Source organism: Lontra canadensis, unplaced genomic scaffold, assembly GCF_010015895.1.
Source record: "Lontra canadensis isolate GAN:19392208 unplaced genomic scaffold, GSC_riverotter_1.0 scaffold135, whole genome shotgun sequence".
Classification (NCBI taxonomy): Eukaryota; Metazoa; Chordata; class Mammalia; order Carnivora; family Mustelidae; genus Lontra; species Lontra canadensis.
In genome coordinates this window covers 292,013-318,885 of record NW_022631129.1, presented here as the reverse complement: position 1 = coordinate 318,885, position 26,873 = coordinate 292,013, and the positions used below count along the sequence as shown (strand labels likewise).

The following is a 26,873-nucleotide window of genomic DNA, read 5'->3' as shown; positions in this document are numbered from 1 at the left end:
AAAAATACATCTCTGCTCCAAGTGTCTCCAGACGCTCTTTCACCAAACCACGTAACTCTCCCAAAGAACGCATCTTTCTGGGTTTCGGTTAGTTAAGAAAGCGCCGTACACTGAGCCCCGCCACTCCGCGTTCCCGACCCACTCCCAGCCTCCTGGCCCAGCTCTAGTCCACCGCTTGCCCCTTTCGGAGCACTTTTTCTCTAGGGGATCGCTAGGGACACTGCTTAAAATGCAGCTTCACAAGCTAAGTGCTCCTGGGAAGTCGCACTTTAAGAAAGCGGCAGTTACTCTGACTTGGATCACCTGGTCGGCGAACCTACTTTGCAAAATACTGCCTCCAATTCTTCTCCCTTGTCCCGCCCTCCACCCTCCTCTTTTTGCTCCCCGCTATACAGGGCCCGCTAAAGAAACCGGAAATCTACGGGAAGGAGCCCCGGAGGCGGGTCTTTGCTGCGTTGCACTGCGCGCGCGCGCGCTGTCTCTTGCGTCACTCGGCCGCGCCCAGGCTTTTCGCTACGGCCCTTGGTCCTGACCGCAGCGGGGGTCGCAGGTCGTCAGGGGCAGGCTCTCTTCGTCGCTCCCCCATGGAGGAGGCGGCGCTCACGGTTGCAGCACCGGATGCTCTCACCTCCTTCTGTACGGCGACGAAGGCGCTGGCCGCGAGAGCTCAAGAGGCGGCGGCCCGTGCGGCCTGTGTGGGCGTGTAAGCGGAGGTGACCAGGGCCAAATAGTGGAGGGGAAGCCGCATGGCCCGCCTCCAGCTGGGGTGAGGTGGCCACTCTTTCTTTCTTTCTTTCAGGCAAGCGTGAAGGGGCTAACTGGACGACTCTGCCGGTCTTGGGTTGGTGGGGGCCCTTCAGGGGCGCTTTCTCTGCCCTGGGGACACGTGTGTTCAGAAATGGAAGGGCTTTTTCTCCTCCTGCATCGAGTAATCCCGCCGTGAATTGGATTGCTATTAAATCCCTTGGAAGCCTGACTTGGCCATATCGGGCGCGTGTTCCTTAAGCTCATTCAAATAGTTCCTTTTTGTTGTGGTGAGTTTTAGATTGTTTCAACTACTGCGGAGATAATTAACTGATAACTGAACAAGCCTTAGGAGTCGGCCGTAACGTTTTGAACATAACTGTTTTAATTCCTAACTTTTATAAAGTCACTTAATCCTGTCTTCCTCTCCCTACAACTGTACAAAACTTTATTAGTTTTGTGTTTGTGTCTGTTTAGTTTCTTCACTAGGTTTTTCAGTTCGTTTAATACGGGATTATGTTTTAGTTATATTTCTAGAAACCTTCTATATGCCATATGCCTAACTAGTAATAAAGGTAATATTAAAAGTAATAAAAGGACAAATGAAAGAATAGAGATATTTGTTTCATTGGAGTAAGTTATCTGTTGAAGCAGTGTATTGTCCTTGGATGAGTAGGTTTCACGTTGGTAAGTAAAATGAGTATGCAGGCTAGTAGCCAATTTTTTGTAAGTATTTAGTAACTATGTAGTCCTTTTGCCTACTCCTGTATTTTCTTCTTTCCAGGCCGAAGCTACTTTGTCAGGGTTTAAAACTTTAAATGAGAATAAAGAGTATTATTTACAAGGAAATGAAAGTGAATAAGTCATCTCTGACTGCTTCCAGACTTTTTTTCCTAAGAGACCATATTAAAGTTAAATGTAAGTTAAAATTTTAATTTATAACTAATGTTGCTAAATTAGGGTTGGAGATTTAGGTTCTGTAGTATTTATAAGTACTGCTTTTAAAAATAATGAGCTAAATAAGAGATTGGAAATATTAAAGTAGTGGAAACCAAACAGAAGTAAAGATTAAGAGCTCTTAAAGTTTTCCTTCAGTGTGGGCTGCCATATAGAAATAGAGTCCAGGACATTTAGGTTCTGTTTCAGGCTGTGTAACTTTCTCTGTGTTCCTCTACCTGTGATTTAACCCTGAGGAAGTTTTGTTTCTTTAGTTGTAAGGTGGGGATAATGATACCTTCTTCTCATTGCGTGTATTAGAAATAATGTGATTCAGTAACCTGGAACAGTGCTTCACAGGTGTGTGCAGTAAGTGGTAGCTGTTACTATTAGAAATATTAAAAGAATTACACTTATTTTTAGGATATTTGTTTTATATAAAAATACCCTGCAGTGGTATCCTACTTACCCTTGTTCACTCAGTGTCAGCCACAGTGGCCTTTCTTTTCCTAGAAAACTGCATACCAGTTCATACCTCTCTGCCTTTGCATTTTTTTCTCTGCTTTGTTCTTTTTCCTGTTTCTTTGAAGCCTTTGCTCAATGTTACCTTCTCCACTAGGCCTCTTAACCAACCTAGTTGGTTGGTTAAATAGAAGTCCCCTAACCCAACTCCCTAGTGCCCTTAACCATAGCATTACCACCTTCTAAAATAATGTTCTCACTTATTTTTATTGTCTTGCCCTACCTCCAACACAAGGTAAACTCCATGAAGGCAGTGATTTGGTTTGTTTTATTCACTGCTGTATCCCCATTCCCAGTGCATAGTATGTATTCATGTAAATGTTTGTTGGCTGAGTAAATGAGATAAGCACCTGCCCACAGTGAAACGGATATAAGTAATATATATAAATAACTGTAATACAGGCTAGGAAAATGTCCAAAGAGAAGTGTTTGAAGGCCAGGAAATTCAGAAAAGGTTGGTTAATCTGGCTTGCAGAATTCAAGCAGGGCTTCATTGTGGAGGTGTCTTTTGAATTGGCTCCTTAAAGATGAAAGGAATAATGTAAACAAAGATAGGGAGGACGAAAAGGAGTAAGTAAGAATGGGAGTGGTGTGTTGACCTCGGGTGGAATACAAGGTATATGAAATATAGTATTGGGAAATAAGATTCAAAAAGTTATATTTGGAACAAATAGTGAAAGGTCTTAGTGGATTACAAAATTTGAGCTTCTTTCTTTAAACAAAGGGTAGCCAGAGGATGAGATGGCACAGATGTGTTTTATAGAGCAGTTGTGACAGCATCATTTATTGAAGCTGGATGAGCATTGGGAGAGACATGGAGGTGCAAGTCTGTATTTCACAAAGGTAGTCCATCTAGCACTCTTGGCCCTTGTATCCAGTTTGGGTAATGAGGATGGAGAAGCCATGGTCACAATACAAGGAGGAACAGATTGGGGAGGAAGATGATGGCCTACATGGAAAGCCTGGTTGGAGCGGCCACTTGCTTGTGTTCCGCTTCTGAGACTAAATGTAAATGGAGTCTCCAGTGGGCAAGGCAAATAAGGAGAATCCAGCTGTGAAGTTGCTTAATACCTTTGTCCCTGTTTTCTAATCATGGGGCCTTCACCATGTATCTTTTTCAAGTTTCTATGAAAATGAAATGGTAAAAATGCTGTGACAAGTTTAAAGCTGTAAATATATTTCTGTTGGTATATTCTTTTTTTTTTTAATTTTTTTTAAGATTTTATTTATTCATTCGACAGAGATCACAAGTAGGCAGAGAGGCAGGCAGACAGAGAGGGAGAAGCAGGCTCCCCACTGAGCAGAGAGCCCGATGTGGGGCTTGATCCCAGGACCCTGAGATCATGACCTAAGCCGAAGGCAGTGGCTTAACCCACTGAGCAACCCAGGCGCCCCTCTGTTGGTATATTCTTAAAAATTATGTAATTTTGGTAATTGTGTTGCCTATTGTTAGTCATTTTGCAAAGCAAATCTTAATTTCAGCTTATAGATGTTAGAATACTAGTTTATTTTTTCCTGTTCCTTAAGTTATGTGTTCTCTGTGTTTTAGAATTAGACCAATTTCAGAATTTTATTAAAATTTATTTCATTTTCAATGTAACTTGTATTTAACAAAAGTTAACATAAATATTCATAAATATTAGTAAAATAAGCTGTGAGAATTCAATTAAAATTAAAATTTAGAAAGAACAAGCTGGAAATTCTAAGCCTTTAAAAGTTTGTTTAAAATTAAAATGGGTCATTTTCAGAGTTTTCAGTTCACTCAGCCTGTGGAATCTTTGAGGACAGGGACTTGTGATCATCTTTATGACTACAAAGTTTGGCACATTAGAGCTGCCCCGTATATGCATATTGAACAGATGGCCACATGTAAGTAATAACAACAGCTTGAAGAGGAGGAGTGTGGGATGGGTCGGTCCTTCCACCTATGTCCCCCTGAGAGGTAAGATGGGCAGGTTACCATCTGGATCTTGTTCTCTCTGGGTTAGGAAAATAGTTGAAGTGAAACTTAGCAAGTTTTCTTGTTTAGCTGCCCTTAAACCTGGCCCTACTTCATAGTTAATCCTTAAGAATAAAAGATAATCTGTTTTAGGCTCTCCCAGCTGTGATTGACCTTTATAGTTCTAGAGTGGGAGCAGATCTGAGAATAGTGAAGCAAACTCATTCCTTTTTTTTTTTTAAAAGATTTTTTATTTATTTATTTGACAGATGGAGATCACAAGTAGGCAGAGAGGCAGGCAGAGAGAGAGGAAGAAGCAGGCTCCCCGCTGAGCAGACAGCCCGATGCGGGGCTCTATCCCAGGACCCTGGGATCATGACCCGAGCCGAAGGCAGAGGCTTTAACCCACTGAGCCACCCAGGCGCCCCAGCAAACTCATTCCTTTTAGGACATTCACACTGATGTCCTATTTTCAAACAAATGAGAAAATTAATTCACTTAGTTTAGTGGTGAAGACTGCTTTATAATTTGAGGGTTTGCAGGTTCTATGTTGTTTGTCCCCACCCCCACCCCCTTCTGCCCACCACCACACTGGTATAGTTCCATGAGTGAACAAACAGATAACCTTAATTATATAAAGGCTTAGAAATCAGATTTGCCACTTAAATGAGTGCCTTTTGTGGGGTAGGAAAACCACCACTATGAACCAAAGTCATTGTCTTTAAGTACCTTTTATCTTCAAAGATAGGAGAGTAACTGAGACTTTAATTTTATAAGGCTGACTAAAAATAAGTGCAAAGGAAAGAAATGCCTTTGGGCTAATGAAGAAGTCTTTGTAGCACAGCTTGAGTTGTGAACTGATGTTGAGTGAAGAGCAGGCTTTAAGTATGGGGAGGAGGAGAGGAGGGCTGTGGTGTATCTGGGCAGTGATGACACTTGTCTGAAGGGAGCCTTGGTCCTGTGTTGGTAAGTGAGTGGGATTGTTGCAACTCTCCAAAACTAGCATAACATTGACCAACCTGTCAAAAAAGGCTTTCTGTCTACTTTTGTGTGTTCAAAATTTTCTATAATAAATAGGTAAAAGGAAGGGGCGCCTGGGTGGCTCAGTGGGTTAAGCCTCTGCCTTTGGCTCAGGTCATGAGCCTGACCCGGCCCCCCCCGCCCTCCTTTGCTTGCCTCTCTGCCTACTTGTGATCTCTCTCTTGCTCTCTGTCAAACAAATAAATAAATAAATTGAATAGGTAAAAAGAAGAAAATAGATTTTAAATAGCATCATGAAATTCTATGTAAAATAAATACGGAGAAAATTCATATATAGGGATACATAGGTACATGTTAAGAACAATGAACTTTCAATGACTTTAAGATAAAATGAATAAGATTCTATTATAAAGTATTGTTTTAATCACCTCTTTTTCACCTTATTCATAGGGCTAGAATTCCTTCCCCATGGCACATGACATTGGGTACATGAGAGTGAGGTGGTTTATTAATCTCACTTAGCCCAGGCAGAAGGACATGGTACATTGCACAGGGCCACAAGGGGTGGTGGTGGGGGACTGCAGAGTGAAGAATGAGTTGCTGTGGAATGTAGGCCTTGAGTAACAAGTGTTTGAGGTGCACCCCTTGGATCCTGCAGGAGAATGTGATTGGCTTGCTTTAAAATAATTCTACAGTCTGGGAGGGCAGTGAAGCCTAGTACTTGGATATAAGCAGGAAATATGCCAGGTCTCCGCAATAAGAAGGGTTATTTAGCCTCTTTTTAAAAAGTAATCTCTACACCCAGAGTGGGACTCAAACTCATGGCCCCAAGAGCATGAGTCATAGGCTCTACTGACTGAGCTAGCCAGGTGCGCCAAGGAAGGTATTTGGCTTTGGGACCTTATCTACAGGAGCAGAGTGGGGAGGGGACCTCATTATCAGGCCATTAAAAGCCCTCCCCATTTTACCAGATGTCAAGGCAGCACAGAATATTGGATCTTTATTTTTTTATATTTTTTTAAAGGGAGTGATTTATTTAAGTAGGTTCACACCTAACATGGGGCTTGAATTCAAAACCATAAGATCAAGAGTGGCATGTTCTGCTGAGTCTGCCAATAGCTTGAATCTTAATTTTTGACCTTATACTGCATGTATGTAATTTGCACATAGTGCAAGTTAACATGAAGTGTTAATAAATTAAATATTACTAAATTAATAGTTACACATTTGGTATTTGAAAGTCAGGTTTATGTAAGTGCAGTCTAAATTTGGATTTGTGAGGCTATCATTATACTGGGACTGGAATTGTAGATAAACCTGACTTGTTTCTGGGTATCATTTTTGCAGATAATAAAGTTACATTTTATTGATTCCAGAATATTCAGACTTACACTACAGTTCATTTTCTTCAGACCTTCAAAAGAGGAATTTTATAGACCAGGGAACTTTAAGTAGTAGTCACTTCCTCAGTAGAATTCACATGATAATTAACATTGCTTGATGATGATAATAGTTAAAGGAGTTGATCTTACATTAAGGTGTGCTTTCAAGAATCTTAGGTGACCCATGGTCATTGGAATACAGAGTGGGGTGCAGTGTTTGGTAGCTGGGTTTTACTCCCATTTCCCCAGATTTTATTATTATTACCTTTGCATTTTCACTTGTATGTAGTGCTATCACTTCCCAACATACTTGAGCAACTTTTTACAGCTTTAAGAAGTTTATGGGCTGTAAGAAAGTTGTTACATCTTAAGATGCTGATCTAAATGACACAGCTTTATTTTTAGGGCTAGTTATAATTATTTCCATTTATCTATATTAACCCAGAAAACATATATTAAAATAGATTTTTGAGACTGCCAGATAGCTAGGTGCACAGGATTAAAAAGGTGACTCGTACGAGTCTAGGGGCTGGCAGTCTGGTGAGGGAAACTGGGTCGTAAACATCATTTAGATGTAGTGGGAACACTGTAAACACACTTTCTTGTTGTTGTAATAGTCTTTTTATAGTCTATAGAAGTAATTCTTGCTGCTAACCATTTTGTTCCCAAATTATCTGCCTTCCACTTTCACTGCAAGTTTATGTCTTCATCCATACTGATTGTCACAGTCCAGAATTATTCCAGAGGCAGGCTGATGAGGCTTGAGGTTACCAATGTTTGGCATATAAAGAGACCATAGTTTATTTTATTTTAAATTTAAAAATCAGTAGTAACTTTATAGATTGTTTAGTTTCTTTTGTTAGTGTGTTTGTTAAGGTTGTGACTCATTCAAGGTCATGCACCCAGCTAGAGGAAGGACTGAGTCTCCAAATTTCCCACCTACGACTCCCTGAATGCATATTCTTGCTTTAAGAGTGGCATTAAGAGGGGCACCTGGGTGGCTCAGTGGGTTAAGCCTCTGCCTTCAGCTCAGGTCATGATCTCAGGGTCCTGGGATCGAGTCCCACATCGGGCTCTCTGCTCCACAGGGAGCCTGCTTCCTCCTCTCTCTTTCTCTGCTTGCCTCTCTGCCCACTTGTGATCTCTCTCTGTCAAATAAATAAAATCTTAAAAAAAAAAAAAAGTGGCATTAAGAGGATTAGGGGTACTTCTCCAAATACATTGTAAGAGGGATTGATTCTGGAAAGGCTAATGTCATCCATATTGTGACTGATACTTAAAAAGCTCAGAGCACCTCCCTGACTTGAGTTCTTTCCACGTTTCAGTATTATCTTGTTCTAGATTGTGAGGTGACTTTGCTTTTCAGATTGTTAGGGTTTCTTTTTTCTTTCCTCCTTCCCTTCTCCCTTCCTGTGGGCTCCACACCAGCACAGGGCCTGAACTCATTATCAAACAAGTTGGCCATCCAATGGACTGAGCCACATAGGTGCCCCTTGTTAGTCAGTTCTGTCCTGACGTCCCTGCTACTCTTGGGAAACAGCCTGTGTTTTAAAAACCTTAATATGGAAATGTCCAGACATACATAGTACATGCAGTAGAGAGAATGATACAGTGAACCCTGGGTGTGCCTACCACCCACCTTTACCACTGATCCCCATTTCTGCAGACAAGTTTTGGCTTTTCAAAAATCTGATGGGAATTTTACATTTACCCCGTGATAAGCCTATTCAGCTATGTAAGTTAGCTATTTCAATAGCATTTAGCAATAAGCATTTGTGATTGTGTTCACAGGTCTTTAGGTCAGCAGGGATGACCCTGTGTTTTGCTCTGCACGTAATGGAAGGGTGCCAAAGGGCAAGCAAAAATACAAAGGTTCTCTATATATGTACACTCAGAACTGGCAGTCCTGTCACACCTACCTCCTATTGGAGTAAGCCACGGGGCCACGCCCCAAATCAGTGGGGGTAGGAAGGACCATTCTTATGAAGTGTTCCAGGAACCATAATGTGACTCAACAGGCAAATCTAAACATTGGCCCCATTGTCAGTGTCATCTTAGTGTGAATACATTTTCCATTATTACAGAACATTATCACCCATTACTTAACTGCCTTTCGTCTCTCTCCCCACTGAAGACTAAAATTTAGCTATCACTGTTTTATCCATAGAGCTTAGCACGTTTAATGCACACAGCATTTGTTGGGTAAATACTATTTGAGTAAATGGATAACATAATTGAGGGGCTAGGTGAATAGGAAGTTGTTTTTGCTAAAGGCCAGAACCTCATAACCTGAAGAACAGAAAAACTTGTCTGGTCAGCAAGGGTTAATGTGTGAGGATCCTACTGAATTGCAGATTAGTTCTGGAACTCAGTAGTTGTGGTACTAAAAATTCCAGAAAGTTGGGCTGGTAGTCAGTTATAACCAATCCTAAACCTTGTTGCTGAGTAATGTTTTTTCCTCTGCTTTCTGCACTTTGCTTTAGTTCATTTGTTAGCAGTGTTCATGAGTTGGCCATTTGAAAAAAAAAATGCGCAGTCTTTGGTAAGCCTCTGCTTCCTATCTGGTCTTGTGGCTCGAGCCTTCTAGGCCCATAGTCATCATGTTCTCTGAAAAGTCTGTCAGTATCACACTTGCACCTTGGCAAATTTCTGTCTGCTAGAATCATCATCCTCTGCTAACAAAATGATAATGACAAATGATAAATCTGCATACCTCCAAATAGGCTAAATAAGAATCAAATTACCATTTGCTTTTATCTACATAGACTTTTTTTAATGCAAGATAATTTTTTATTTATTTTTTAAATTATGTTTAGTTAGCCACTGTATAATATATCATTAGTTTTTTTTTTTTTTAAAGATTTTTAAAATTTATTTATTTGACAGACAGAGATCACAAGTAGGCAGAGAGTTAGGCACAGAGAGAGGAGGAAGCAGGCTCCCCGCCGAGCAGAGAGCCCGATGCGGGGCTTGATCCCAGGACCCTGGGATCATGACCTGAGCCAAAGGCAGAGGCTTCAACCCACTGAGCCACCCAGGCACCCCAATATATCATTAGTTTTTGTTTAGTGTTCAGTGATTCATTAGTTGTGTATAACACCTAGTGCTCATCATGACCCATGGTCCCCTCTTTTTTTTTTTTTTTTTAAGTATTTTATTTATTTATTTATTTATTTGTCAGACCGAGAGAGAGCACACAAGCAGCAGAGTGGCAGGCAGGCAGAGGCAGAGAGAGAAGCAGGCTCCCTGCCGAGCAAGGAGCCTAATATAGGACTTGATCCCAGGACCCTGGGATCATGACCTGAGCTGAAGGCAGCAGCTTAACGGACTGAGCCACCCAGGCATCCCCCCATGTCCCCCCGCTTAATACCCATATCCTGTTAGCTATCCTCCCATGCTCCCCCCATCCGAAACCCTCTCTTTGTTTCCCAGGATCCATAGTCTGTCATGGTGTGTCTCCCTCTGATTTCTCCCCCCTTCAGTTTTCCCTCCCTTCCTCTATGGTCCTCCGTGGCATTCCTTATGTTCTGCATAAGGAATATGAGTGAAATCATAGTATAATTGTCTTTCTGTGATTGACTTACTTTATTTGGTATAATCCCCTCCAGTTCCATCCATTTTGATGCAAATGATGGGTATTCATCCTTTCTCATGGCTGAATAATACTCCATTGTATGTATGTACCACAGCTTCTTTATCTATTCATCTGTTGAAGGGCATTTTGGCTTCCACAGTTTGGCTATTGTGAACATTGCTGCTATAAACATTGGGGTGCATGTGCCCCTTCTAATCAAAGCATCTGTATCTTTGGGGTAAATACCTAGTAGGGTAATTGCTGGATTATAAGGTAGCTCTATTTTTAACATCTTGAAGAAGCTCCCTACTGTTGTTCAGAGTGGCTGTACCAGCTTGCCTTCCCACCAAGAGTGTCAGAGGGATCCCCTTTCTCCACATCCTCATCAACATTTGTTCCCTGTTTTTTTAATTTTTGCCATTGTAACTGGTGTAAGGTGGAATCTTATTTATGGTTTTGATTTGTATTTCCCTGATGGCTGGTGATATTGAACATTCTTACGTGTGTCTGTTAGCCATTTGTATGTGTTTTTTGGAGAAGTGTCTGTTGTGTCTTCTGCCCATTTTTTGACTGGGTTATTTGAGTTTTGAATATTGAGTTTGAGAAGTTCTTTATAGATCTTGGATATCAACCCTTTATATGTAATGTGATTTGCAAATATCTTCTCCCATTCCATGGGTTGCCTCTTAGTTTTGTTGACTGTTTCCTTTGCTGTGCAGAAGATTTTATCTTGATGAAGTCCCAGTAGTTCATTTTCGCTTTTGTTTCCTTTGCCTTTGGAGACATGTCTTAAAAGAAGTTGCTGCAACTGATGTCTAAAAGGTTACTGCCTATGTTCTCCTCTAGAATTTTGATGGATTCCTGTCTCACATTGATGTCTTTCATCCATTTAGAATTTATGTGTATGGTGTAAGAAGATGCTCCAGTTTAATTTTTCTGTATGTAGATGTTTTCCCAGCACCACTTATTGAAGAGACTCTTTTTTCCATTGGATATTTTTTCCTGATTTTTTGAAGATTCTTGACCATAGAGTTGAGGGTCCATTTCTGGGTTCTCTCTTCTGTTCCATTGATTTATATGTCTGTTTTTGTGCCAATACCATGCTGTCTTGGTAATCACAGGTTTGTAATATAGCTTGAAGTCAGGCAGCATGATGCCCCCAGCTTTAATTTTCTTTTTCAACATTCCCTTGGCGATTTGGGGGTCTTTTCTGGTTCTATACAAATTTTAGAATTGTTTGTTCCAGCTCCTTGAAAAATGCCAATGGTATTTTAATAGGGGTACTATTGAAATTGTAGATTGCTCTGGGCAGGATAGACATTTTCACAATGTTTAGTCTTCCAATCTGTGAGCATGGAATGTTCTTCCATCTTTTTGTATCTTCCTCAATTTCTTTTATAAATCTTCTGTAGTTACTAGAGTATATTAACCTCTTTGGTTAGATTTATTCCTAGGTATCTTATGGTTTTTGTTGCTATTGTGAATGGAATTGATTCCTTTATTTCTCTTTCTACAGTTACATTGTTAGTGTATAGTAAAGCAGCTGATTTCTGTGCATTGATTTTGTATCCTGCCACATTGCTGAATTGCTTTATGAGTTCTAGTAATTTGAGGTTGGAGTCTTTTGGGTTTTCCACCTAAAGTATCATGTCATCTGTGAAGAGAGAGAGTTTGACTTCTTCTTTGGCAATTTGGATGCATTTTCTTTTTGTTGTCTGATTGTTGATGCTAGGACTTTAGTACTATGTTGATCAATAGTGGTGAGAGTGGGCATCCCTTTCATGTTCCTGACCTTAAGGGAAGAGCTTTTCCCCATTGAGAATGGTATTTGCTGTGGGCTTTTTGTAGATGAGTTTTATGAAATTGAGAAATGTTCCCTGTATCTCTACACCCTGAAGAGTTTTAATCAGGAAAGGATGTTGTATTTTGTCAAATGCTTTTTCTTCATCAGTTGAGAGAATCATACGGTTCTTGTGTTTTCTTTTATTAATATGCTCTATCATGTTGATTGATTTGTGAATGTTGAACCACCCTTGCATCCCAGGAATAAATCCGACTTGGTTGTGGTGGGTAATCCTTTTAATGTTCTTTTGGGTCCTATTGACTAGGATCTTGTTGAGGATTTTGGCATCCATGTTCATCAGGGCTCTTGGTCTATAATTCTCTATTTTGATGAGCTCTTTGCCTGGTTTTGGGATCAGAGTAATACTGGCCCCATAAAAGGACTTTGTTTACGTAGATTTCTAAGAAGAAGGTGTATTCATGAGAAAACTCCAAGCTTCTCTGTATACATTATTCAAAAAGGACACATGAAATTGGTAAATGTATTGATAAACTAGATTTGTATATTCTCATGCCTGATTTTCATTCTGTGGAAATTTTTTTCTTAACAGCAAAGTTTTGTTACTGGGAACTGTCAACTAAGACGGGAGACATTTAAATATGAAACTAGAGTTCATAAAACCAATTTAAATTTTAAACAGTATTGGCATATAAAAGTAGTTGTATTTTTATTTTTTTTTTCAGTTTTACTGAGTTATTGTTGACATATAACATTGTATTAGCTAAGGTATGCAACATAGTGATTATATGTGTATTGTAAAATGATCACCACAGTAAGTTTAGTTAACATCACACATACAAATATTTTTTCCTGTGATGAGAACTTTTAAGATCTCTCTTAGCCACTTTCAAATATGTAATACAGTATTGTTAGCTGTAGTCACCATGCTGTACATTAACATCCCCAAACTTATAACTATATCTTTTTACCACCTTAACCCATTTCTGTCACCTCTCTACCCCCTCACCCATTTTTGTCACCCTTTTACCCCTGCCTCTGGTAACCACCAGTCTGTTCTCTGATTTTATGATTTTGGTTTTTAAGTATGGCCTTATATCACAATCCCATCTTTTGCCATAAGTATGAGAAATATAATTTTACATTGGTAGTAAATTATAAATGGTAAATATATTATCAATGGTAGTAATGAAAATACTCCTTTATGAGTGGAGAAGTAGAGTAAAATTTTTGAATTATATATGGATTATCATCATTCTGTTTAAAAATCAAGTTTTGTTTTGTTTTGCATTTTTTAGATTTGAAGATTGCATAGTCCTGCCTCCAGCACCAGTGGTTTCTCTGTTTTGTGATCAATGTGATTCACAAGAACTTCTTTCGTAACAAACGAAATGATCCAGGGCCGTGGAAAATATGACTTTTATATTGGTCTGGGATTGGCTATGAGCTCCAGCATTTTCATTGGCGGGAGTTTTATTTTGAAAAAAAAAGGTCTTCTTCGACTTGCCAGGAAAGGCTCCATGAGAGCAGGTAGGCTGTGTCCTATGTGACCATGAAATGACATCAGTGTGTTCTTGTGTACTCAGGTTCTTTGTTGGTAGACAACCATATCTTTGTTCCTACTTAGTATATTTGAAACTTTGAACTTTGCAGGCCTTGTAAATGTTTATAGAGAATCAGACATCAGTTTTGTGATGAGGAAAATTAAAAGTGAGACAATGTCAAAATAAGCTATTAACTTCTGCAGTTATTATCAAAGTGGAAATAGGGACCAAGGCCAAATTAGCATCCAGCCTTATCTTTAAATTTTGTTATGTCTGTAGTGAAGGAGATAAGGGTTTATGAACAGAATCAGAATATTACTGAAGCCTAGGATTTTTTTATCTAGGTTACTGAAGTTTTACTTTTACCTTAAGACATTTTACCTGATGATCTCAAATTGACATGAAGGAATGAGAAGGCTTACTACGGTTAAAGAGTATTCTGTTCAGTGATTTTTCTGAAGGGTGATATAGGTTATTTCCCCAGACTTGTCCTGCTGACAAGTCATGAGACTTTGGGGGATACTCAGTGTGATAAAACCCCACTCTGACTTCATTTGGTGCATTCATGACAGCATTATGTTGCTTTCTGGTCATCTTCTATCATTCAGCCTCTGCTTTAGTTCCAAATCGATTCTGACCTCACAGGAAGACCTGCTTTGGCAGTAAAAAAAAAAAAAAAAAAATCGAACTTCTTCCTCTTTGCTCTGCCATCTTATGGCCAGAGCTAATCAGTCTTAAAATAGTAGCCTCTGTTAGTGGGCAGAGAAGAAAGTATTAGCATATGCTGCTTGAATAAGTATATTCCTCATTCTTATCTTAAGGCAGGTACTCTCATTGTCCATGATAGATATGATTGTCAAAGGGTTCATTTGCATTGGCTTTTCTTTTGGACAATGGCTTAAGTATCAATTGCTTCCTGATTTTATTAATTTTTTTGGGAGGAAAGTCAAATAGGAAGATGGGGATCCTGGCAGCTCCAGACTGTGATGAATGCTCAGTCTTTTTATGTATGGTCAATATAAAACCCATTCTCCAAGGTTACTTCCTCATAAGTGGGACTAACCCACACCTATATGGCTTATCCACATTCAGACTAATTTATTTGAAGTTGGGTTACTTCTTACTGGTTCTTTTTCTTTGTTTATTGAAGCTGAGTTCACAAAACAAAAGAATGATGCATAGACTGAAAATAAGGATTGATTTTAATTCTTTTACTCAACAGTATAGTGCAAACCTAAAAATTTTTAACATTGTCATGATCCTCATCCCCTTTTCTAAGATAATCATAAAAAGATTATTTTAGAAATCCCTTACACAGTCATGGTGGAACCTTTATTCAAAATAATAATAATCAACAAATGAGATATTCAAAATCTGTAATTGCTAGTAGTTGTCATAAATTATAAGAGTCTGATAATCTTCCAAAAAAGCTAAATTTTACTTTTTCATTTTCAGGTCAAGGTGGCCATGCATATCTTAAAGAATGGTTGTGGTGGGCTGGATTGCTATCAAGTATGTATAGAGAACATTTCAAGGATATTTTATAGTTGTATATTAAAATATTTGCACATACTAATACTGCCTCTTATTAGCACATTGTTATTTGTTTATTTAATTTTTTAAGATTTATCTATTCTAGAGAAAGAGTGACAGAGCAAGTGAGGGTGGGGAGGGGCAGAGAATCCTGAAGCAGCCTACCTGCTGAGCACAGAGCCTGATGCTGGACTGGAATCCAGCACCCCAAGATCACAACCTGAATCAGTCAAGAGTCTGCTGCTTAACCGACTGAGCCACATAGGTGCCCCTAGCACTTTTACAATTTTTAAATAAATCCTTGCTTTTTTAATGAATAATACTCAAAACATATAAAATTGAAGCCAGTAAAAGTCATTTAGCAGTTTAATAGTTTATTTAATTTGAATGAGAAGACTTTCTTTTACCTGTCTGATTGAAATATGTCTGACATACCTATGTGTTTTTTTAACATTCTCAGTTTAAGAGGTAACTTTGTTAGTAAAATATCCTGTTTAAAATATCCTGTATTAAAATATCCTGTATATCCTGTATATTTATATCCTGTATAAAAATTCCAAAGAATATACAGATAAACTAAGATTTAATTAAGTGTTGGATATAAAGTCAACATATAAAACTAAGCTGCATTATGAGCAGCAATTAGAAAATGAAATGTTGGGGCACTTGGGTGGCTCAGTCGGTTAAGCATTTGCCTTCGGCTCAGGTCATGATTTCAGGGTCCTGAGATCGAATCCCACATTGTGCTCTCTGCTCAGTGGGGAGTCTGCTTCTCTCTCTCATTCTCTCTCTCTGCTCTCCTCTCTCTCTCAAATAAATATCTTTAAAAAAATGTTAAAATGGTACCATTTTCGTATAATTTTTAAAAACAGGAATTATTTAATTATAAATGTAACAAAAGATGGGAAAGATACCTATGGAGAAAATGAAATCATTACTGAGAAAAAGAAGACAAATAGAGGGATATATTATTTTCATGAGTTGAAAGATTCATTATTGGAAAGTCATCATTTCCATAGTGACAGGTTAAATGCTATTCCATTTAAAACTGTACATGGTCATGTGGCAGATGGTAAGTTGATTTAAAATTTGCACAGTAGGGCACCTGGGTGGCTCAATTAAGCATCTGCCTTTGGTTCAGGTCATGATCCTGGGGTCCTGGGATCGAGTTTTGCTCAGCTTGGAGTCTGATTTTTCCTCTCTCTCTGCGCCTCCTCCCCGCTCATGCTCTCTATCTCAAATAAATTGGAAAAAAAAAAAAAAAAGATCACCCTAAAAATTCAAAACACATTTTAAAAAAATAAGTAAAATTTGTATGGTAATACAGAAGTCCGAGTAAAGCGAACTCTTTTTTTAATTTAAATTTTGATCGTTAACATGCAGTGCAATATTGGTTTCAGGAGAAGAACTCAATGATCCATCACTTATATACAACACCTAGTGCTCATCACAAGTACCCTGTTTAATACCCATCCCCCATCTAGCTCATTCCCCACCCACCTCCCTTGGTCAGCCCTCAGTTCTCTACCCTTAAGCTGCTCTCCTTTCTTTCTTTTCCCCCTTTCCTTATGCTCATCTATTTTCTTTCTTAAATCCCACATATGAGTGAGATAAGGTATTTGTCTTTATCTGATTTATTTCACTTAGCATAATGCACTCTTGCTCCATCCATGTCATTGCAAATGACAAGATATCATTCTTTTTGATGGTTGAAAATACTATTCCATTATATATACATACCACATCTTCATTATCCATTCATTAGTTGATGGACATTTGGGCTCTCTCCATAGATTGGCTATTGTTGATAATGCTGCAGTAAACAAGGGGGGTGTTTGTACCCCTTTGAATCTGTATTTTTGTATCCTTTGGCTAAATACCCAGAAGTGCAATTGCTGGATTGTAGGATGGTTCTCTTTTTAACTTTTTGAAGAACCTGTAACCTGTTCTCCAGAGTAACTACACCAGTTTACTTTCCCACCGACAGGCAAAAGGGTTCCCCTTTTTCCACATCCTCAGTAAATCTTGTTTCTTATGTTGTTAATTTTAGATCGTACAGGTTTGAGGTGGTATCTTTTTGTGGTTTTGATTCATATTTCCCTGATGATGAGTAATGTTGAGTATCTTTTCACGTGTCTCTTAGCCATCTGGATGTCTTCTTTAGAAAAGTGTCTATTCATGTCTCCTGCCCATTTATTAACTAGATTATTTGTTTTTTGGGTGTTGAGTTTGGTATGTTCCTTAGAGATTTTGGATACTAACCCTTTGTTAGTATGTGATTTACAAAGTATCTTACTGTTCTGTGGGCTGCCTTTTTTTTTTTTTTTTAAGATTTTATTTATTTGTTAGAGAGGGAGAGAGAGAGCATGAACACAGGCAGACAGAGTGGTAGGCAGAGGCAGAGGGAGAAGCAGGCTCCCTGCCGAGCAAGGAGCCCGATGTGGGACTCGATCCCAGGACGCTGGGATCATGACCTGAGTCAAAGGCAGCCGCTTAACCAACTGAGCCACCCAGGCGTCCCATGCCTTTTGTTTTGTGATTGTTTTCTTTGCTGTGCAGAAGCTTTTTATCTTGATGAGGTCCTAAAAGTTCAGTTTTGCTTTTGTTTCCCTAAGCAGATATTCGTGAGAGGTGAAAGTATTTGCTATACGGGCATCGAGCTTTATTATGAAGCTGCACTAATTAAGTCAGTATGGTAGCATGTCAAAATACATAAACCAGTAGAATAGAATGGAGAACCCTAAAACACCCACACACAGTGTGTTTATTGCAAAGGTGGTATTGAAATAGGGAAATGTGCTTTACAATAAATATTGCTGTAACAATCCATAATGGAAAAATTACAGTTTGATTTCTACTGCACTCCATACGTAAAGATCAACTCCAGGTGGTTCATAAGCTTAAATGTGAAAGGTAGAACACTAAAAGAATTCCGAGAAAGATCTCTCATATAAGAAATGGGTAATATAGGGGATTAAAAGTACACTTAAGCACTGAATAATGTATAGAATTGTCTAATCACTCTATTGTACACTGAAACTAATAGCACTGTATGTTAACTATACTGGAATTAAAGAATAATTAAATAAAAATGATTTCTTGGGGGCACCTAAGTGGCTCAGTGGGTTAAGCCTCTGCCTTCGGCTCAGATCATGATCTCAGGGTCCCAGGATCGAGTCCTGCATCAGGCTCTCTGCTCAGAGGGGAGCCTGCTTCCCTCTCTCTCTCTCTGCCTACTTGTGATCTCTCTCTCTCAAATAAATAAAATCTTTAAAAAAATTATTCTCATACAATTTGTATGAAGCACCTACCACAAAGGAAAATATTTTAAAATTTGATGTTAAAATTAAGAACCTCTGGTCAAGAGTATAAAAGAATGAAAAGGCAAATTACAGAAAGTAAAAAAAAAAAAAAAGGACTGATGTTTTTAACCCACAGAAGTTTCATGTCCAAAATATGTAAAGGATTACCTCATATCAGGAAGAGAAAACAAATAGCTTAAGAGCCCAACAGGAAAAATAGTTGACCAGCTGCTTCACTAAAAGATTTTACTTGGCCAGTGAACACATGAAAAGGGGAAATGCAGATGGAAAGAATAATAAAATAATTCCATTTTCCATTAACAGATTAGCAACTTTTTGTACCAAGTGGGACAAAGGGAGCTATCAAATTCTGCTCAGTGAAACCATTTTGGAAAATACAGTAGCCATAAGTGATCTTTCTGTAAGATTCCCTCCCCTGCGTAAGATTCCCTCCCCTGCATAAGATTCCCTAGTGGCTTTTCAATTCAGATGAAATCTGTATCAGGATTCACAAAGGTTGTGTACCATGGGGCCCTGGCTACCTCTGACCCCAGGGCTGCCTTCACCAACACTCCATTCCGTTGTACACTTCATGTTAAGTACTTGACATGTATTTTGCCAGTTTTCCTTCACTAAAATGTAAGTTTTTCGGAGAATAGTATTTTCATTTTTAAAAAATATTTGAGAGAGCACGAGAGAGAGAGAGTGAGCAGAAGCAGTGGGGAGGGGTAGAGGGGGAGGGACAAGCAGAACCTGGAGGCAGGACTCCATCCCAGGACTCTGGATCATGACCTCGGCCGAAGGCAGATGCCTAGCTGACTGAGCCACCCAGGCACCAGGAGAACAGTACTTTTGTTTTGTTTACTGCTCTGTTTCCTGATCCTAGAACAGCATCTGGCCCATTGTAGGTACCTAAGGATGTCTTTTAAATATGAATTGGGTTAAAAAAAAAAACCAAACTAATGAAAAAGACTTAGGAGAGATGTTTTCACACAGTTTTAGCTGCTTTTAATTGATTTCTGTTTGTTGTGATAGGGTATAAGTATTTATTAAATTAAAGAAATTATATGTAAGATAAATTGGTTCTCTTCAATTAAAATTACAGATTATTATTTTTTCTAATTGGTTTGGATTCTGTTCTAATGTTGATAATTTACAGGAGAACCCTTATGAGTAGATGGGAAAAAATAAAGAAATTACTAAATACAATTGAAATAGCATATAAAAAATATAAATGTACCTTTGACCCTTCAGCAGCATGGTAGTTGGGGCAGTGACCTGCTGTGCAGTTGAAAAGCTGCATATAACTTTTGACTCCCAGAAGCTTTACTGTTAGCATACTATTGACCAGAAGCCTTAGCAAAGGCGTCTGTTAACACTTACTTTGTATGTTATAAGTATTATATACTGTATTCTAAACAATAAACTAGAGGAAAGAAAATCATTCAAAATACACTTACAGTGCTATTAAAAATCCACTTGCGTGGATCCTGAAAGTTTAAACTCCTGGTAAGTTCAAGGGTCAACTGTATATGAAAATAACATATAGGCGTTTTCATTTTGAGTGATTTGTTCTGAGAGTTTTCTTTTGTTGTCTATCTCAAAGTGGGAGCCGGTGAGGTGGCTAACTTTGCTGCATATGCCTTTGCACCAGCCACCCTAGTGACTCCATTAGGAGCTCTCAGCGTCCTAGTAAGGTAAGGATGCTATGCTTCTTGTGTAGGAACAGTAGTCAGTATATTAGTCCATAAAGCATTCAGTGCCATCTAATTGCACATGCTCAGCATAATTGACATTTAAACAATCTTGAGAACTTTTTTTTTTAAGCTGTGTAGTAATTGCTTTTAAAGGGTTCTCTTTTGTGCACGGGCGTGCTGTCAAATTGTAACAGAAAATATGCTCCCATGCTTTGTCTCGCTTTTATTACAATTTTTTAGAATTTCAAGTTTGACTTGTCACAGCACTTAACATTTGAGACACAGACACTTTGGTAAAATGGTGGTTGGTGATAAGTCAGTTTCCATACCTACAGTAAACCAATGATTGGTGCAAGGTTGTGTACCTCTGAATACTGCTCTGGGGGTACCCCTTTGGAAGGAGCAGCCAAAGCTTGTCCTTTTTCTATTATTTTAATGATTAGTCCAAACAGCAAAGCCCATATTGAAGTTTCGATTTTGGTTACTATTCTCAAAGTTTTTGATAGATTTTTTTTAAGTCTTTGTTTCCCCCAGAGTAGTGTGTGTGTGTATAAGTCAGTATTATATTTAAGTTACATAATTTTTCAAGATACTATATAATCTAGTATATAAAGATACATTGTGGTACATGTCTTTTATCCTTAATTTTCTGTGTGTTATGTCATATTTATAGGTTTACATTATATGTTTTTTAGATTTGGTTAAAACTGGCTTTTAAGTATTAACATTTTTTCATTTAATAGGCAAATTATATAGAATGACACGAACACATAGAAAGGCTGCATCAACCAGTATGGATAAATTAAAGTTGAGCAAATTTTAAGCATTGGTTTGGACATAGAGTCTTAGTTAGATTATGAATTTGTATTGCACCTCCATTTATTGTGAATTTCATACTGATTTTCTACAGTAGAAATATGGGAACTATACTGGTTTAGTGTTCCATTGTTTTGTTGGAAACTTCCATTTTATGATTGAATGTGCCTTTTCTTTACCTTTTCTGAAAGCCAGAGAACCTTCACAAGTTCATAGTGTTTTAGTTTTTTAATAATTTAAATTCTGTGTTGTGTCGATTTTTAAAAATGAGAAAAGCAGTTGATAATTTTAATGTTCTCCACTCCCCTCCCCCACTTTAGTGCCATTCTTTCTTCATACTTTCTAAATGAAAGACTTAATCTTCATGGGAAAATTGGATGTTTGCTAAGTATTTTAGGATCTACAGTTATGGTCATTCATGCTCCAAAAGAAGAAGAGATTGAGACTTTAAATGAAATGTCTCACAAGCTGGGAGATCCAGGTAAGAAACAAGAAAAGCTTTATCAGTCTCAGTATTTTACTTTTTAATATAGTTTTTATTTTAACCAAAATTTTATGTGCATATAAAGAGGCAAATTGTTCTACATGGCTTATTATGAAAAATAATGGTCATTTTCTTCTCCTACCAGCTCCAGATGCCTTGTTTATTTTGTTCTTTAATTCTGTGTCTCTAAGTAACATGCTTAAAGTGCTGCTATTCTTGGCTTTAGGCATCATCCGTGTGTCTACTACCTACTGTATCTGCCTGGTTTTGTTTAAATTATTTATTTACATTATAGTCATTATATAACTTTTATTCCCAGCTTAGACATATACAACTAATTTTCCTTCCTTATGTTTTATCTTAACTGATAATTATCTTTTTTGATCACTTTTCTATGAATTTATCAATCTGTCTTAAAACTCTACTCCAGTGGTCTTAATTCTACCCTGAGTAATTTCAAACACATTAGGTATTCTGCAATTTCATCTCTTCTGGAAATTTCTCCCAAAATCTTATTTGGCCTTAGTCCAGGCTGGTATCTTGAGCTGCCGGCACATTTGTTATTGTGGACTTTTCTTCATCAGCATCCTGAAGGGATCCCCTTCACTTTTTTCTTGGCTCTGAATCCTGGGTTTGATCCTTCATTTTGGTTGGAGCCACTATTGTAGGAGACAAGAAAGGCACAGAAGAGATGAGACTTAAAGTCCTTGTATATATCAAAATGTCTTTAGTCCATGTGAACTCAATTGTCTTCTCACTTTCAGTGTTGCTAAGAAATGACAGTCAATTCTTTATCTTTTATATGTTAGTTACCATATTTTGTCTTTAGCAACCTTTAGGATGTCCTCTTTGCCCTCATCATCTCAAATTTTCCACTGAGGTACTTAGATGTGGACTAGTTTTTATCCATTGTGCTAGGTATTTGATGGATTTTTTAAAATTTGGAAATGTCTATCTTATTCTAGGAAATCAAATTTGTTCTTTGATATTCTTTCTTTTCTCTTTGTGAAATTCTTCTTACTCTTCTGTTTGGACCTCCTGCAATATACAGTGACTTTTCATATAGACACGTGTACATGCACGAACATGTACACTCACGTACATTTATATACACATATGTACATATATACATATACACACAATATATATAAATACACACGTACACATACACACACATATATACGTATATACATATATAAAATATGTAAATACACACGTACATATACACACACATATATGTATATGTATATATACATTATATATTTTTATATATGTATATACGTATACATATATATGTGTGTATATATGTACGTGTGTATTTGTTATATATTTTTATATATGTATATACGGATACATATGTGTGTGTGTATATGTACGTGTATATATACATATATATACGTATGTATGTACGTGTATATATATACGTATATACGTATGTGTGTGTGTATATGTATGGGTGTATTTACATTATATATTTTTATACATTTATAATTACATAAATATATAATTTATATATATATAAAATACATAATATTTATTTTTTTTCATCTTCCTGTTTTTACTGCTTTTTCTTTTTAGCTCTGCCTTCAGGGAGATTTCCTCAGTTTTGTCTTCGCAGCCCTTTTGAGTTTTTATTTCTGCTATTACATTTTTAATTTCCAAGAGCTTGCTTTTGCTTTTGGTTGTGTGTGTATGTGTCAAAAAAAACAAAACGTGAAATTCACCTTCAGCATTTTGCAGATGTACAATACACTATTGTTACCCACATGTGTTGTGTTGTACAGCAAGTCCCCAAAGAGACCTGGTTATTTAAAAGTATTTCTGCAAACTTCAATATTGGGATTGTTTGTGGGCTCTGTTTTTTCTTTTGCTTTAGTCATTTAGTTTTGTCTTTAGGCAGTTTTGATTAAATGCTGGACATAGAATATTAAAAAGTGTAAAGGCTCTAAGTGATGTTTTATTCCTTCAGAAAAAAACTAAATTTTTTTTTGTTGGACAGATACAAGAACCACAGATCACTTTTTCTTTCTTTTTTTTTTTTTTAAATATTTTTTTATTTGACAGAGATCACAAGTAGACAGAGAGGCAGGCAGAGAGAAAGGGAAGCAGGCTTCTTGCTGAGCAGGGAGCCCTATTCGGGGTAACCCAGTGAGCCACCCAGGAGCCCTGCGGATCACCTTCAACTTGAAGTGTTGTTTCACTCTCTGTTGAGACTGGTTTCTTTCCATTTTGCCTGTATTTCTTAATCATGGACTCTCAGCTGATACCCTGGGATGTTTACTTGGACCATCCACCTGGGTGAACTTTTAATGGCAGTGTCTGTGTCAGCATTCCAAGACTGCACGTGTCTTCTCACCGCTCTCTGGCATTTTTACCAGGCTATTTGGTTTCTAAAAACCTAGGCATATATAGCTTCTCTTCCCACAAATGCCTTAAGGGGAGTTGCATACAGAAATTTGGGCTCCACTTCAGCTCCTTCCTTTCTGGAATCTTGGCCCCTTGTATCCCAGCTGCTTAGGCAGCCCAAAATGCCGTTTTTATTTTTACCTAGTCTACTGACACTTCCACAAGCTCCAGGTCACCACTTTCTGCTGGAGTTTATGCCTGTCCTTATCCCTGCAGTCATCACAAGGTAGAAAGCAGAGGTGAGTGTTGATCTTATCTTTTTCTCCAGATTTTCATCTTCCAAGTTCCAGCTGCTTTTATTGCTCTGGTATTTCATCAGTATTTTTCTGAAGATTTATTAATGTAGTTTTTATTGTTTTTGTGGCATGGAAATTTATGTGTTCCCAAGCTTTCCTCTCTACACCGAGTAAACAAAGGTTTTGTGTTTTTCTTGTTTTGGTGCTTCTCCTGGTGAACCTTGGGTGCCTTCTGAAATCAGACTTGTCAGATCCCCAGCAAAGCCTCCTGCCTGAGCCCTAGGAGTTGAGTGGGAAAGGACATGAACACAGATATAGACCTTACCCCAATCCCCTGTTTTAGTGTATTACCTACGCACTCAACTGGCCAGAGTACTCCAGTTTGCTGTGGCAGTCCCTTAGATGTTCAGAACTGAGCAGAGTTCCTGGATTTTAATGCTTCTTTAATAGACTTGAAGTCAGGTCTCCTGTTTTTCTCTCTCCTTTACCCCGCTTCCAGAGATCCATTATATCTTCAGAGTGTTCCGTGCTGCAAGCTGAGTTACTTTCCCATCTTTCATCATTGTTGATGTGGGATTCGGCTTTCTTGGATGTGTTGTACAGTTATGAGTTTATCTTCTGCTTTCTGGCTTCCATAATATTGTTACTATCACCTCCTCTACCTGTTCTTGTTTTTGTATGTTTGCTTCTTTAAGAGTCCTATTACTATTTATTTTATTGGCAGAGTTTAAGGAGGGAACAGAGTAAATTCATGACTTACTGTGGCTCAGTTTCCTCATCTCAAAATCCATATGATGGTATCTGTATTATAGAGTGGATGTGAGGATTAAATGTGAGGATTTAATCTGCGCAAATTGCTGAGAAAAGTGGATGGGCCATGGTGCTACACAGTTGTTCATTATTAACATGCTGGGTTCAGTTCTCCACATTCAACCAGAACCTGACAGTATTTTTGATTCTCTTACTGGTTTGCTATTTACCCCAGTGGTTGTCTCTAAGAATTTGAAAAATGTACTCCTTTTAGGACAAACTTGAATTTTAACTGCTGTTCTTTTTAGCATCTGTAAATTTTTGAGTGTTCAAGGTCATCTCATGATTTCTCTCCATTAGTTTGATTGTTTCCATTCTTGGAGTTAGGGCATTCCAGTGGGTGGGAAGTAGTGAGCTATTCTAGAGTGGATGGCTGCAAATCAGCTTCATCTCCATTTTCTGTGATCTAATTATCATGAGCCCTAAAATGCGATGTTAAAAATGTTAGTAACAGTTTATGAATATGAAACATAGTGTAATCTTCCAGTATATACATCTAACTAAATTTTTATGAGTATACTTTTGCTGGGGCAGCAAAAGGAAGAAAATATTTATTTTAAGGTCACTCCTTTTCTCCTTCCTGTTGATTTAATATTTGTTTTGGATTCTCGGGTTTTTTTTAGTACTTACGCATTTGACTAAATACAACTTTTCTTTGCCTCCCCCAGGTTTTGTGGTCTTTGCAACACTTGTGGTCATTGTGTTATTGATACTAATCTTCGTGGTGGGACCTCGCCATGGACAGACAAACATTCTTGTGTACATAACAATCTGCTCTGTAATTGGAGCATTTTCAGTCTCCTGTGTTAAGGGCCTGGGCATTGCTATCAAAGAGCTGTTTGCTGGAAAACCTGTGCTAAGACATCCCCTGGCCTGGATTCTGCTGCTGAGCCTTATAGTCTGTGTGAGCACACAGATTAATTACCTGAACAGGGCCCTGGATATATTCAACACTTCCATTGTGACTCCAATATATTATGTATTCTTTACAACATCAGTTTTAACTTGTTCAGCTATCCTTTTTAAGGAATGGCAAGATATGCCTATTGATGATGTCATTGGTACTTTGAGTGGCTTCTTTACAATCATTGTGGGAATATTCTTGTTGCATGCCTTTAAAGACGTCAGCTTTAGTCTTGCAAGTCTCCCTGTGTCTTTTCGAAAAGACGAAAAAGCAATGAATGGCAATCTCTCTAACATGTATGAAGTTCTTAATAATAATGAAGAAAGCTTGACCTGTGGAATTGAACAACACAGTGGTGAAAATATCTCCCGAAGAAATGGAAATCTCACAGCTTTTTAAGAAAAAATGTAATTAAAAGGCTAATCTGTAATTGTGTTATCAAGTGAATTTGAATATCAGAAGGTGTCTGAAAAAGCATTGTTCTCAAAAAATGTTCTCTGGAGACAATCTTTTATAAGTTACACTGATTTGGACCAAGAAATTATTATATTTACATGATGGTAGCTCACTAAAATGACCTCAGTACATGGCCAATTTCTATTAACATTGTATTATTACAGAGGTATTTTAAATTTTTCTTTCACCACAATCTAAATGTACTGACAGTTTTAAGTCGATAAAAATGCTTTATTTTTTCATTGGTGATTAAAATCTGAAATGTACATTTGTCATCCCCAGTCCATCAATCCCTGACCATTTGAAGGCTTTTTGATTTAAAAAGGAACAAAATTTTCCTAATACCTTATCCTGTGATTTACCTTACATATAAGAATGACTCCTGTTTGATGGATCTTTTTAATTTTGAAATGTTAGTTTAAGAGAATCCTAAGTTATGAAATAAAGAAAAACTCAAATTTACCAAACAATAAAGGGTAGGAACTTGCCCCATGGGAGATGTTTCTCACACTGTGACTTATCACCCCACATTTGATGGTCTTCCTATTCCTTGATGGCACCTTGCTAAACCAGTGCATCCTACATATGTCAGGCTGCAGCCTGACTGGTTTCATTCTTTACTTACTCTAATCCCTTGATACTTGGAATCTTGATTTACCATTTTACATCAGCTCTTGTACTTTTCAGTGTATTTTCATAATGAGTTATATTGTCATTTAGATCTTCTAACAACTCTGGGAAATAAAGTCAAAAGACTAATTTCTTAAATTTAGCTCATGTTATAATAAAAAGATAAATTGAAACAG

General features: G+C 37.9%; 1 protein-coding gene across 3 annotated transcripts; it reads left to right on the top strand.

Annotated features, from left to right (window-relative positions):
* The first annotated feature begins 504 nt into the window (after positions 1-504).
* NIPA2 (NIPA magnesium transporter 2) lies at positions 505-26,873 on the top strand. 3 transcript variants are annotated; one of them, XM_032843082.1, is made up of 7 exons: positions 505-766; positions 1,529-1,662; positions 13,178-13,409; positions 14,879-14,935; positions 19,865-19,955; positions 21,092-21,252; positions 25,376-26,873. In XM_032843082.1, exons 3-7 carry the CDS (start codon positions 13,271-13,273, stop codon positions 26,008-26,010), a joined length of 1,083 nt encoding a protein of 360 aa, XP_032698973.1. In that variant the 5' UTR covers positions 505-766; positions 1,529-1,662; positions 13,178-13,270; the 3' UTR covers positions 26,011-26,873. The 3 variants fall into 3 exon arrangements, with proteins under 3 accessions (XP_032698973.1, XP_032698974.1, XP_032698975.1); XM_032843083.1 differs by lacking the exon at positions 1,529-1,662; XM_032843084.1 differs by lacking the exons at positions 13,178-13,409; positions 14,879-14,935.